Below are 14,710 nucleotides of genomic sequence, written 5' to 3' on the forward strand. Positions count from 1 at the left end.
GCATCCCACTTCCAACCCTCAACCCACTCCCACTCCCAACTTCCTCCGCCCCATTCCCACCTCACGCATCCCCACTCCCACCCCGCTCACTCCCACCTCCACACCCCTCCACCCACACTCCCACCCCTCACCCCCCCCACCCCTCACCCCACTCCCCACCTCTTCACCTCACCCACTCCCACCCCTCACCCCACCCACCCCCCCACTCCCACCCACCTCACCCCACTCCCACCCCTCCACCCCACTCCCACCCCTCACCCCACCCCACCCTCACCCCCCCCCCCCTCACCCCACTCCCCCCCCACCCCACTCCCACCCCCCCCCCCCCACCCTCACCCCACTCCCACCCCTCCACCCCACTCCCCACCCCTCACCCCACTCCCACCCCTCACCCCACTCCCACCCTCACCCCACTCCACCCCCCCCACTCCCCCCCCCCCCCCCCCCCCCCCCCTCCCACCCCCACCCCACTCCCACCCCTCACCCCACTCCCACCCCTCACCCCACTCCAACCCCTCACCCCACTCCCACCCTCACCCCACTTCCACCTCACCCTCATCCCACCCCTCACCCCATCATCCCACCCCTCACCCCACCTCCACCCCCACCCCACTCCCACCCCTCACCCCACTCCACCCTCACCCCACTCCCACCCCTCACCCCACTCCCACCCTCACCCCACTCCCACCCCCACCCACTCCAACCCCCACCCCCCCCCACCCCCACCTCCCACCCCTCACCCCACTCCACTCCCTCACCCCACTCCACCCCCCCCCCCCCCCCCCCCCCACTCCCACCCCTCACCCCACTCCCCCCCTCACCCCCCTCACCCCAACTCCACCCTCACCCCACTCCACCTCCCCCACCCCCCCCCCCCCCCCCCCCCCCCCCTCACCCCACTCCCCCCTCACCCCAGTCCAACCCCACCCCTCACCCCACTCCCCCACACCCTCCACCCCTCACCCCACTCCCACCCCTCACCCCACTTCCACCCCTCACCCACTCTCCCACCCCACTCACCCCACCTCCCACCCCTCACCCCACTCCCACCCCTCACCCCACTCCCACCCCTCACCCCACTTCCACCCCTCCCCTCTCTCCCACCCCTCACCCCACTCCCACCCTCACCCCACTCCCACCCCTCACCCCACTCCCACTCCCACCCCTCACCACTCTCCCACCCCTCACCCCACTCCCACCCCCACCCCACTCCCACCCCTCACCCCACTCCACCCCTCACCTCACTCCAACCCCCACCCCTCACCCCACTCCACCCTCACCCCACTCCAACCCCCACCCTATCCCACTCCCACTCCTCACTCCACTCCCACCCATCACCCCACCCCCACAGCATCCCTCCACTCCCCCCTCAATGTCCTCTTCTGAGCTGAGGATGCACTGTGCAGACCACATCAACTGCTCCCTCTCCTGTCCCTAAAGATCCCCATTCCTTCCAGGTCCCTCATACCCCAGCAGGGGCAGCCCAGCCTGCTCTCTGTCCCCAACTCCCTGGCTCCATCTCTCTCAAACTCTCATGGTCCTTCACGTGCCCCCTTTCTACAAAGCCCTTCTGGGCTTCTACCCTTGCAGTCCTTCTGGTCTGAGATGTGTTCCCATGGGCGCACTCACCCTTGAACACTGCCCTGGCTCCTTTCCAGCCACAGTTTCAAGCCCCCCCACCCCTCGCTCACTAATGCTGTCCACACAGCCTTGTGGATCTCAGCCTCCTCCGTCAGGTCACTGCCATTATGCAGTCACTACATCGCTGAAGTTGCTGTTAACGTGTGCTCTGCTCCTGTTTGCTCTTGACCTTATGGGAAGGGGGCTGCGGGATAACTTTCCATGCAGGCAGTGCTTTGTAGAACTGATCCTTCGCTGTGCATGGTCGGTTCGCAGCAAATACCATTGCAAGAAAGGGGAGCCTGGGAGCTCGTAGGAAGGGGGAGGGAATGTGGAGTCCCACGTACTTCTGCACTGAAGATGATTCTGGAGGCAGAGCTCCGGGAGGACTCGACCTGGGTAGCCGCAGGACCTCATTCCGTAGAGGGAACCACTTCATTTCAGGTTTGAGAATTAAGTTAGAATCAACTATTGCGTGATAAAAAAAAAAAAAAAATGTCTCTGTCACCGTTCCCTCCATGAGTGACAGTCACTATCCATCACTGTTAAGAGCAGAAGCCGTGAGGACCTCGGGACTCCACCAGGGCAGGCCCCATGTTGGCTCGGGCATTTGGCTTTAAAGCTGGTTCCCATGGGTGCCGCACAGCTGGGAGAAGGTGGCGGGCTGCAGGGAAGCTCCTGTTAACCACCACTGCGGACAGGATATGCCAGGAGCTTGGCCTGCCGTGCCTGGGACAGGCGACAAGCTCTAGACCTGACAGGGGAGCCGTGGAGGCTACAGTTCTTCACATAATAGGAACAAAAACTGTCCGTGGGAGTAGACATGCTACTAAGACAGAACACAGTGACCATCAGTGGGCGGGCAGTGCAAAGCCAGGAAGGTTTGGTGCTCCTAGGGAAGACCAGAAAATCCCAGATGCCATGCAGGGTTGCATCACTGGCAGACACAAGCTGCCTATTCTTCTGTCTCTACGGCTGAGTTAGTGGCACAGACAGGTGACACAGGCTATGTGAAATCCACGTGACCACATCATCCCTGCTGTGGGCTCCAAGGACGACCCTGGGATGGTACGCTGCACGCATGGGTGTGTCAGCTGGCTACTGCCATGTAACCATCATGGCTGCTTAACAGCTTACTGCCACACTCTCCCAGTGCCGTGGAAGCTCAGCTGGGCCCTGCGTTCAAGGTGTCACAACGCTGACTTCTCATCCAAGGATCTGGATCTACATCCAGGGTCACTGCTGCTTGGGAGAAAGATTCTTGCTGTGGATGACTGAGGTCTCCATCTCTTGGGCTGTTATTGTAATTGTCTGGGTGCCTCCCTCAGGCTCTCGTGGCTATCAGCTCCTTCTTCCTCGACTTCTCCACCTCTCTCACCCACAACATAGTCTTCCCCAGGCTCTCACACCCTCTTCGCCCACCAGCAGCATGAGCTGGTGACTTTAAAGGAGACTGTAACTCCACCATCCGCTGGCTAGGTAGCCCAAGAAGCCATCTCTGCCCCACAAACAACTGCACCACGTGACACAGATAAAGACAGTGATACACGCTCGTCACCCCAGCTGTTGCAGAGGTGGGGGACAGCAGGATCCCATGGGGCTTGCTGGCCAGTGGACCTAGCTGAATCAGCAAACTTCGGGCTTAGTGAGACCCTGTATCAAAATCTAAGGTGGAGAGCCGTTAAGACACATCATATCAACTTCTAACCTTCATACATGCAAGACAAGAGAAAAAAAATGAGTCAAAGGAACAGAGGAAAAAGTCAAAATCTGGACGCTCCTTGCTAAGAATGGGCCGTGAATTAGAATGGACAGGCATTGTAGCCTCTAGGATATAGGTTAAAAAGCTACCACTGGGCTGGAGAGATGGCTCAGAGGTTAAGAGCACCAACTGCTCTTCCAGAGGTCCTGAGTTCAATTCCCAGCACCCACACGGTGGCTCACAACCATCTGTAATGAGATCTGGCACCCTCTTCTGTATAGATATAAATAAATAAATAAATAAATAAATAAATAAATAAATAAATAAATAAATAAATAATTCTTGGGCTGGAGAGATAGCTCAGAGGTTAAGAGCACTGACTGCTCTTCCAGAGGTCCTGAGTTCAATTCCCAGCACCCACATGGTGGCTCACAACCATCTGTAATGAGATCTGGCACCCTCTTCTGTATAGATAATAAATAAATAAATCTTTAAAAAAAAAAAAAAAAAAGCTACCACCTACATCCAACATGACCCATCTGTCTTCATCAACCAGCAGTAATTGGATGCCCAGCCCCAATGCAGGAGACTCGTAGATAGAGTGTCTTCAATTTGCAGGCATGACTCTCTAAAGAAGCAGGGTCTAAATCACCGGTGGCTATGTGTCATTTGAAGTCACTTGGCATTTGCCATCTTGGGAGAGATGTGTGTTGGATTCCCCAGTGAAGTTTCCAGCCTTGCGGTAATGAGACGATAGAAGGACCAGATCTCACTCCCAAGGCAGAGCTGATGGAATTTCAATCCAGCTGTTTGTCCTTCAAGCGGGGCTTGGTTTATATTAACTTCCTTCTCCATCCAGGTATGGGGAGAAAAATTAATTCATGATGAGAAGCCAGCCACAATGAATAGCATTTTATCTCCACCCTAAGAAAATATAGGCAGGGGTGTGTGTGTGTGTGTGTGTGTGTGTGTGTGTGTGTGTGTGTGTGTGTGTGTGATTAATAGCTTCCTTTCTAAAAATCCAGAAGAATATGAGCCTTGCTTGTTTTTAAGCTTGGGTAGAAGAATAAAAAATGAGTTACCTGGGATTCTGGTGGGTGGTGTAAGCGTGAGAAGGGGGCTTATTGGGTGACTCAGATGGAGCTCCAAGTGTAGAACTCAAAGGCGTAGAGCCGCATGGAGTCCACGTCAGTTTCCCCACAAGCTGAGGCTGAAGCAATGATTCCTGGCTCACAAGGACAATGAAGGCCCCTCAGCCAGCAAAGCAGACAGTGTGCAAGGCAGGAAGGCTATGTCACCCACTCGGCCACTGATGAAGCCAAGTTCACCCACCGCAGCCACTGGAGAGACCATGCAGAAAAAGGCCAGGGACGTACCCCCCTTCAAAGGCCCAGGAGCCGGGCTCAGGATAACAACACCCATCCATTGTTCATCCAGGACTGTCCCCCCCTGGTGGGTGTTACCTCCTTGGCATTTCTGGCTTCACACAAGAACTCAGGTTCCCAAGCCAGAGGATGCCTTTGAGCACAGATGAATAAGATAAACGCAAAGCTGCTGGTGGGAAGCTGAGCTCTTGGCCGCTGAGTGGCAGGATAATTGTCCTATACCGTCGTGAGATTTCGAGTTAGCACAGACTCAAACTCTACCTCTAAAGCAGACCTCTTCCTCTTGACCCTTTTTTTCCTCATCTTTGGACAAAATCTGAAGTATGCCCAGCCCTCACACTCTGAGCTTTTTCTTCTTTTCCTGAAATCCCACACCCCACAGATAGCTGCTTGCAGACTTCCATGGTTGATGCTAACTCAAAAGATAAGCGGGTTTTCTCTCTTTCCCTTTTTTTTTTTCCTCCCTCTTTCTGGCAGCCGCCAAGTTTTACAACTTGCTTGCCCTGTATTTTTCTGTCAGGCTCTAATAAAATGGTCCTCGTGCTTTAAAATGGGTTGGGGGTGGGTAGCGGAGGCAAGTGCAGTCAGTCCTCTTGCTCTACAGAACTCAGCTCTGGGCTCTCTGCTCCAAACAGCAGAGACTCAGCCTCCATTGACCTCAACAGAATGGAGGAGTAGCCTGTGGGCAGGCACTCATGCCTTCAGGTCCAGCCAGATCCAGGAGCCCAAACAGCATCACCCGAAGTCATCTCTTCACAGTTGCCATTTGCCTTCATGTTGGATTGCAGTCACCTGTGGCGTGGCATAGAATGTTCTAGAACATTCTAGAACGTTGCCTTGCTCACTCCAATTTTCTCCTGAAACTTGTAGCTGGACCATTGGCTATTCTTGCTCCCCTTTCTTCATCCCCATCTGCCTGTCTTGTCTTTTCTTTCTTCCTGATCCTGAGTAAACACATTGGCTGTGTTGATGGTAAGCCAGCTCTCTCCTCAGTCATGTCTTGTCTGTTGTATAAAGCACCCCAAGTGATTTACTCACTTGCCATACCCCCCCATTCTTTTCTTTGAGTTGGGGGCCTCATGTAGCCCAGGCTGACCTCCAGCTCTTGATCCTCCTGCCTCCACCTCCTAAGTCCCAAGACTGCAGGCTTATGCCAACACACGCTGCTCAGTTTTCAATTTCTAGAAATTCTGTGTAGGTCTCCACACATCTGTGCCTTTCCCCCTCTGCTCACCCCTGGTCTCATAGTGTAGTTTCTGCTTTATTCCTCCTTTGCCCTTTTATTTCATTAGTGATTGGTTTTTCCTTGGCTTATTTTTAATCCAGTCTTTTCTGGTTGTTCCCACATCTCTAATATTAGCCTGATCATCTAGGTTTTTAAATTAGTAGTAGTAATAGTCAGTAATAGTAGTTGTGTGTGTGTGTGTGTGTGTGTGCGCGCGCGCGCGCGCACCATAGTAAACGCGTGGAGGTCAGAGGATAAATTTAAGGAGTCTGTTCTCTCTCATTTCACTTTGACATGGGTTTTTGAGATTGAATTCGTCTCATCAGGCTTGCACAGCCAGTACTTTCATCCAATGAGCCATCTCACACACCTCCTGTGTGTATTTTTAACAGCGGCTTTTACGATACCTGCTGCCTGTCCACAGATGGGGTTTTGCTTTTATCAGGGGAGCCTTGTGCAGCTGTTGGCTTACCTTGGGGCACATTCCCTGGGCCACACGGGTAGTGTCACACCAGCCCAGGACCGAATTTGGGTTTCTTCTTTCCACCAGTGGCAGAGAGGAAATAGATTTTTTTTTCAACCCATCATGTGTAAAGAGGCTCCCACTGCCTCCTCTTTCTGCAGCAATAGGGTCTAAGATGAGTGTGGCCGGGTGAGCAAGCAGAGATGCTCCCGCACTCAGGATTGGTCTGGTGATAAGGGAAGCAGTGAGCCTTTAGGGAAAGGCTGAGCATGGCTGTTCTAGGTACGGCTGACCACGAGGCTTTGGCCATGGCTGATCCCTGGGTCTCCAGCACAGCAGGGCTCTGCAGACTTCTTGCTAACCTGACAGCTGAGGGACACACTGCTTAAACTTGCTCTGGTGGCATCTGTTTTTGCAAGAGAGGCATCCCCTGAGCGGCAGCTGATCCCTAATATGCGTGCAGTGATTCCCGTTAGTATCTCAGGAGTTCCAGGTTTGTCCTGGGAACCCAGAAGGTAATTCTGTGTCCATGGTGCTGAAGGTGAGGAAAATGTCCTAGAGCGTCCCATCTAGGTGGATCTGTGCCCGCCACTGCACTGTATTGTCCCTGGGCTGTCCAGTGGGCAATGTCTGTGCTTACTGAGAACATAGCAGGCATATGATGATGAAGCCAGGGCATTTCCTGGCCAGGAACTCTAAAACTCCCTTCCCTGTTCTCCACAGTGGAAGAGTTTTTATGTCTGTTTGGACCTTGACTGAACAATTACAGGTCTTTTTAATGGCTCAGTCCATGACACTGGCCTGAGCTTTCTTGTTCTGCCCAAATGTAGCCGAGCTGAACTCACCAGGTGGCATGATCGTGTCACTGCTGCCCACCTGACAGTCCTTCAAAGAGTGTGCCACGTCTCATCAGGTCATGCGAAGAGAAGATAATCTTGCTTTTCTGTTTTTCCTAAGAAGCACAAGGCACCTTTAAGACCCTGGAAAAGAATCGGTAGGGAGGAGAGATGAATTAGCCAGGGTTCTCTAGGGGAACAGAACCAAAAGAATGAAGATCTGTATTAAAAGGGGATTTATAGCCAGGTGGTGGTGGCACACACCTTTAATCCCAGCACTCGGGAGGCAGAGAGAGGTAGGCAGATGTCTGTGAGTTCGAGGCCAGCCTGGTCTACAAAGCGAGATCCTGGACAGGCTCCAAAGCTACACAGAGAAACCCTGTCTTGAAAACAAAAACAAAAAAAGGAGGGGGTGTTTACTAGAGTGACTTACTGGCTGTGGTCCAGGTAGTCCAATAATGGTTGTCTCATGATGGAAAAGTGGAGAAGCTGGTAGTTGTTCAATGTGTGAGCTTGGATGTCTCTGTAGTCCCAATCCAGTTCAGGAGTTCTGGATGATTCCTGGAGAGCTGCTTGTTTTCAGTCCATGTAGGAAACCTGAAAATGGATTTAATATCAGCTGCAGAAACAAGATAGATGAACTTGCTAGCAAGAGTGAGGGCAAGCAGGCAAAAAGCAAAGCTTCCTTCCTCCGTGTTCTTTTATGTGGCCCAGGGTTAGGGTGGGTCTTCCTGCTTCAAATAAGCTGATGAAGAAAATCCCTCCCAAGAGTGCCCAGCAGGCTTCTGTTGATTCTGGATGTCTCGAGTTGACAAACAAGATTAGCCATCACAGGAGATAAGAGAAACTTCCTCTTTTGTGAGACGATGTCTCATATATCCCAGGATGGCCTTGAGCTCCTGATATTCCCACTTCCAACACCCTCCCAAGCACCAAAAACACCTAGTCTAGGCAGTACTAGGAATCAAACCCAGGACTTCATGGACTCTAGGCAAACATGTTACCAGTTTAACCACATTCCAAGCCCGTCGTTTCCAGTTTCAGGCCTTTGGTTCTGATAGAATTTCCTGCCTCAGTTTCCCACCTCTACAAATCCACATTGTCCTATGAGGCTAATGGAGCTCAGGAATAAGTGACTGGCAGATAACAAAAAGCTGGTCCAGGACCGTGTGTGTTTTCTGCACATGGCTTATGCTGGAGCTGTGTTAGGGTATCTCTCTGACGGAAAGCGTATTTGCTTCCCCAGGACATGGGCACCAGATCAGGACTCCATGTCACCTTTCCTGTTTCTTCGGTGGTGTTCTAGGATGGGTCCTGGGAGATAAGGCACCCCCCCAAGTGGTATTCATGGTCTCTGTCCCTGCAGGAAGCTATAGTCAGCACATGGCTCCAATTCAGTGACGGCTCAGTGACATCCCTGGACATCTATGACAACAAGGACTTCTCCTTGACTGCCACCTCTTTGGATGAGGCTGTCGTGTCCATCTCACAGCCCCTCTCACCTTGGTGGCCCACTGTGGTGGCTGAAGGAGAAGGCCAGGGCCCACTGCTCCGAGTGGACATGTCCATCGCTGAGGCCTGTCAGAAATCCAAACGCAAGAGCGTGCTGGCTGTGGGCATCGGCCACGTGGGTGTCAAGTTTGGATGGGACGATGCTGACTCCAGCCAGACCGGAGATAAGGATGAGGAGGGGATAAAGAACCACGCCAGTGATCGCCGGCAGAAGATTCAGGACCTGGAACGCCCAGGCCAGGATGAACGCTACCATGGCAACTCTCCTGGGGATCGCGAGGAAGGGGCCCTGATGAGTGCCACCACCACTGCCAAGTCCCTGCTGGATAACAAAGTGGGGAAAAGTGGTAGACTGGATGGAGCCAGGATACACAGCATCCCCATAGACTTCACCAACTTCCCAGCCCATGTGGACCTCCCCAAGGCTGGGAGCACATTGGAGGAGAATGGTCTGATGCAGACCACCCATGGCCTGAGTGACCTGGAGATTGGGATGTACGCCCTCCTGGGGGTCTTCTGCCTGGCCATCCTTGTCTTTCTCATTAACTGTGCCACCTTTGCCTTCAAGTATAGGCACAAGCAGGTGCCTCTAGAAGGCCAGGCATCCATGACCCACTCTCATGACTGGGTGTGGCTGGGCAATGAGGCGGAGCTCCTGGAGAACATTGGGGACGTGTCCCCACCCCAGGATGAGCACACGACCATCATAGACCGAGGGCTGGGAGGCTGCGAAGAGAACAACCACCTGCTCCTCAATGGTGGCTCCCAGAAGCACATGCAGAGCCAGGTCCACAGGCCGCCGGGCTCTGGGGGGCGGCAGGGCAGGGAGCTCAGGCAGGAACCTGCAAACTCACCCACCTCCAAGATGAAGAAGGTGAAGTTTGCCACCTTCGCCATCCCGCCCGAGGACAGCTGCCCCACAGTGAACTCCATCCTCGGGGCCGAAGACGACATCAAGTGGGTTTGCCAGGACCTAGAGGTGGGCGCGTCCAAGGAACTCAGAACCTACCTGGAGAAGTTCCAAGACAATGTGTAGTGTTCTGGCCACCTCTTCAACTTGGACAGTGTCCTCCTTTCTTCCTTCCCTCAGCAGAGTAGCTGGATGGAGGGCGCTCCCGGTGGGACTGAGTGAGGACGACCAGAGCCTACAAAATACCAGCTAGCAGTTTAGAAGTGGGGAAGGGGTGTTTTTATATTAAAGGGGTTTTTTAGCCATTGAGGATGGGTTCCAGAAGTATGAATCTGACTCCGCAGGGAGGCAGAGTGGATCCAAGACTTCTCTGCTCAGAGGTGAGAGGGTTATTTTATGAATCAAAGTACACTGCAGACAAGCTACCAAAAATATTTGTTAAAAAAAATACAAAAAAGACAAATAAAAAAGACACAAATGACTGTTGGTTTATATTTCTAATAAAGGAACAAAATGTAAAAAAAAAAAAAAAAATAGGGCTTGCTAAGAAGCAGCCTTCGTTTTAATTCAATCTTCGTGTTTCTGAGGACAGCCTTTGTCTATCAGCCTGGTGCCCAAGACAGGAAGTACATCTCAATACCAGTCACCTCTTAGGAAGAATGAAAATTTTACATTTGACTCCATATCTCTTCTTGCTTTCATACTTCCTTTTCTGTGTCCTAAGGCTTCCATTTGATTTAATTTCATGTTTATTTCTGAGGACCAAGTGGTATATTTTCCTAAATGAAATATAAATTATATTTCTATTCATTAGATAGGGGTTTGTTTTTTTTTCTCTTAGTGAGTTCAATCTTTTTTTTTTTTTTCTTGGAGCTGAGGACCAAACCCAGGGCCTTGCGCTTGCTAGGCAAGTGCTCTACCACTGAGCTAAATCCCCAACCCCGAGTTCAATCTTTATGTTGTAACATGAACCTGTTTTATCTCTCTCCTGCTTTCTTGACATTTTCTGACTTCTTTGTTAGTTAGTTAGTTTGTTTTTTAAACAATTTAGGAAGTGCTCAGTTCCTTCTATGGGGAGAGCAAGCCCCACAATCATCATCAGTTGGGGCAGGCCAGTGGGTGAAACTGTGTTCACAGCTGTCTGAAATAGGATGTGGCCAGGAGAACAAAGCACAGCCTGTGACACTCGGCCACTCCTTATGAAGTCAGAGACTCAGTGTCCCCATCAGTATGGACATAGGGATGCCTCTGTGTAGAGAGATGTGAGCCCAATCCATAAGTGCAGGGTGTTCAGAATCAGGCAGACAGGCCATGTTGACCACAAGGAACAGCCAACACTGTGCTGAACAAACAGAAAAGATATTTGGGGGTAGAGTTGAGTTGTCTGATTTTATTGGGCAGAGTGAATCAGCATCAACTCAAAATGATTTTAAAAAAAAAAATCTATGTTAGATTGTTAATCAAACTGTGGCTTTGAACAGCTGTGCAAGAGCACAGCATAGTATCACATCCACTCAAAGCAGAGTGTGCGCATGAGACAGGAGATCGCAGATGAACTCCTAGGATGTCCAGAGCCTGGCGCTCCCTGTCCATCGGCTGAGGGTGAGGACACCCAGTCCTGTGACCCTCAGCAGAGCAACCCTCATAGACATACCAGGGGAGGGCCATTGTTTTAATTTTTTTCTATTACTAATATCAGTAGCTAAGAAAAGGTCCTGGAAGCTAGTGACTTTGGTTGGACCTTTAACACCTCTGTTTGTAGCCTTTACAACAGATTTTCAAAAGCTATTTATTTATACCTGCGGTGGTAGTTGTCATTAAAACGCTTGCCATGGCTTCACAAGTCCGTGTCTCATGGGATTTTCTTGTTCCATCAACTTCCTGTCCTCCAGTCCTAACAGGTACAGGCCTGCTGAAGAATTCACCTGTTAAAGAAGAAACAACACACTTGCCCGCCCCCACCCCCACCCCGCTTCCTTTCTGGCCAGATCCAGAGTCATTCAGACGATGTACAAATTCTATCACCCACCCACTGTCACCTGCCTGTTCTCAGGGTCACAGCAGGGCAGCTTGAGGCAGCTAGTCACACCCAGTCGGGAAGCAGAGAGACGGGAACGTGGGTCTCGGCTCACTTTCTCCTCTGTATTCAGTCTGGGACCCAGCCCATGGGATGGCGCTGCCCACTTTCAAGGTGGGTCTTCCCTCCTCGGCTACTCCAGCCTAAACTCTCTCTCACAGACACGCCTGGAGATTTACCCCCAAGGTGATTCTAGAACCTGGTGAGGTCATCAATAGTAACCATGACAAACCGTATCCCAGGGAACCAATGAGTGACAACTGTCATTAAAGTCTCTCTAGAGAGATGGCTCAGTGGTTAAAACACTTACTTGTGTCAGCCTGAGGATCGGAGTTCAGATCCCCAGAGTCCGTGTAAATGCTGGGTAGGCATGGTGGCCCACCTGCAGTTCTAGCCTCAGAAGGCAGAGACACAGGATTCACTAAAGCAAGCTGGCTATGGAGACACACCTTATTAGTGAGCTCTGGTTTTGAGTGAGAGGCCTTGCCTCGATGAATAAGGTGAGGGGTGATTGGTGACATCATCCTACAGCTTCCGAGTGCACACGTGCATGCACACCCACAGACATGCAAACAAACAAGCACACACGTGTGCACCACACAACACTCATGAAAATAGAAAGAGACCAACCTTCCTGTTGGTTATTTCGGTTGTTGGGAAACTTTGCCCATATTCATCCATCTCTCTGAATGCAAACTTAAGACTCGAATGTGACCTCACTTAGAGAGTGAGGGTTTCTGGTGTCAGACCCTCAGTCATCATATCTGTCCTCAAGGATTCACTGACTTCTCCACCCAGCACCGGCTCAGCACAGCTTGCCTCTTGGTATATAGTCAGACCATCACCGAGTGCAAACACAGGACACTAACCCAAGGACGCATGTGTCAGCTCGCCTTTCAAAAGAATCTTTTTTTTTTTAATGCAGATGTTTTTCATCTGGTTCTAGTCATAGAATCTAACAGGAGCACCTTGTCTTGAGGCTGCTGGACCAGCAATCCACTTAGCACCAACTGACTGGCTGTTCCTTTGCTTGTAAACGGTGAGGTCATGAATGAGACTAGGAGGCTGTCAGTCAAAGGCAGAGGTGGAACACTGCAGACAGGCGCGGGCCACACATCTACTCTGGTGTTACCTCCTATTTCAAGCAGATTTACCCCCTCATCTCATGGTCTTTTAGATATGTGATGGGCTGGGCTGGGGTAATGACTCAGTTGGTAAATCACTTGCCAGGCAAGCATGAGGACCCAAGTTTGACTTCCCCATCCCAGAACTCACCATTTTATAAAGCTGGGAAGGTGGGCACATGCTCGTAGGCACAATGGAGGCAGGTGGAACTGTAAGCTTGATAGCCAGCAGGCCTAGCCTACTTGGCAAACTAGAGACCAGTGAGAGATTCTGTGTCAAAAGAAAATGGGGGGGGGGACTGGAGAAATGGCTCAGCAGTTAAGAGCATTGGCTGTTCTTCCAGAGGTCCTGAGTTCAATTCCCGGCAACCACATGGTGGCTTACAACCATCCGTAATGACATCTGGTGCCCTCTTCTGGCCTGCAGGCATGCATGTAGGCAGAACACTGCATACATAATAAATAAATCTTTAAAAAAGAAAGAAAATGTGGAAGCTCCTGAAGAACAACACTCAGTGTGCGTGCATGCACACACACACACACACACAGGATCAAAATGAATAGAATACTTCTCAAGTTAACATAGAGACCTTCACATCTTTATTAACACCAGTATTCACTACAGAAGAAGTAATAAGAGACTCTGTCCAGTGGGCTTGTATTCTATATTAAGTGTCAGACCTTGTCCAGTTATGGACCCAGCACAGAAGTGTGAGCCTTATTTCTGACAAGGAGTCCATCTCAAAGTGTCCTCTTTAAGGTCACAGCTGGAATGTAACAGAGCCAGGAATCAGTATCCAAAAAGGATGGTCTTAATTATCATGTGAATGCAAGCTTTACATATATTATCTTGGGTTAAAATGGAATTTGAATAATGGAAAAGAAATTCAGATCCACTACACAGCATTTAGGAGATGAAGAAAAGCCAGAGAAATAAAAGAGTCTGAAAAACCCCCCTCTCCTTGCACAAAGAGAAATGAATAATTTGCTTTATGAGGTGAGGATGTCCTCATCTTCAGCATTGTACATAATTTTGTGTGTGTGTGTTTGAATTCTCAGAGCTTATATTTATAAACAAGAGCCTCAGCTTAATTTCAAATTTTAAGGAGCCTATAAACATTGTTCTAAAAAAAAACAAAAAACAAAAAAAAAAAAAAAGCTTTTTGAGATAGAGTTGCATTCTGTGGTTCAGGCTAGACTCTTTGTTTGTTGTTTTGGGTTTTTTTGTTTGTTTGTTTTCCAGACAGGGATTCTCTGTATGGTTTTGGTGCCTGTCCTGGATCTCACTCTGTAGACCAGGCTGGCCTCGAACTCACAGAGATCCACCTGCCTCTGCCTCCCAAGGGCTGGGATTAAAGGCGTGCGCCACCACCATCCAGCCCAGGCTAGACTCTTAACTCAATGTAGCCCAGGCTGACCTCAAACTAGAAGCAATCCTCCAGCCACAGCACCCCCGAATCCAAGAATTACAAATACCTACCACACACCATGCTTTCATAGTTTCAGAAGGTGCTATGCAGGCTGCTGAGGAAGAAGAGTCATCAAAGGCCTTTGAATGCTACAATACTGACCTGCCCGGCAAGATAAGCCTGCTTGTGAACCAGTGGTAAGACGGTTGATAGGGTAACCAGTTGCTCTCCTGACTGGATTGAGGCCTGCTCCACAGGAGGTAATTCCTGCCTGGCACCATCAACATGGTCAAAAAACCATGACTAGGGAAGTCATAGGTCCTAGGGAGGAGCTACGGATAATGATTTTTTAAGGGTTCATATTGTCAAATTGCCTTCTAAATAGTTGTGTTTGTACCCTTAGATTTGTGCTGCTCCCAACCTCGCAGGGAAGAACTTATTGCAATG

General features: G+C 50.7%; 1 protein-coding gene across 1 annotated transcript in view; it reads left to right on the forward strand.

Annotated features, from left to right (window-relative positions):
• Positions 1-10,135, forward strand: part of Tmem132c (transmembrane protein 132C) — a 320,703-nt gene extending 310,568 nt beyond the window's left edge. The window contains exon 9 of the mRNA XM_037198265.1: positions 8,598-10,135. Within this exon, the coding sequence (XP_037054160.1) occupies positions 8,598-9,779 (1,182 nt within the window). The 3' untranslated portion in view covers positions 9,780-10,135. The remainder of the gene's footprint in view (positions 1-8,597) is intronic.
• Positions 10,136-14,710: the final 4,575 nt, after the last annotated feature.

The sequence above is a fragment of the Peromyscus leucopus genome, chromosome 23 (assembly GCF_004664715.2).
Source record: "Peromyscus leucopus breed LL Stock chromosome 23, UCI_PerLeu_2.1, whole genome shotgun sequence".
Classification (NCBI taxonomy): Eukaryota; Metazoa; Chordata; class Mammalia; order Rodentia; family Cricetidae; genus Peromyscus; species Peromyscus leucopus.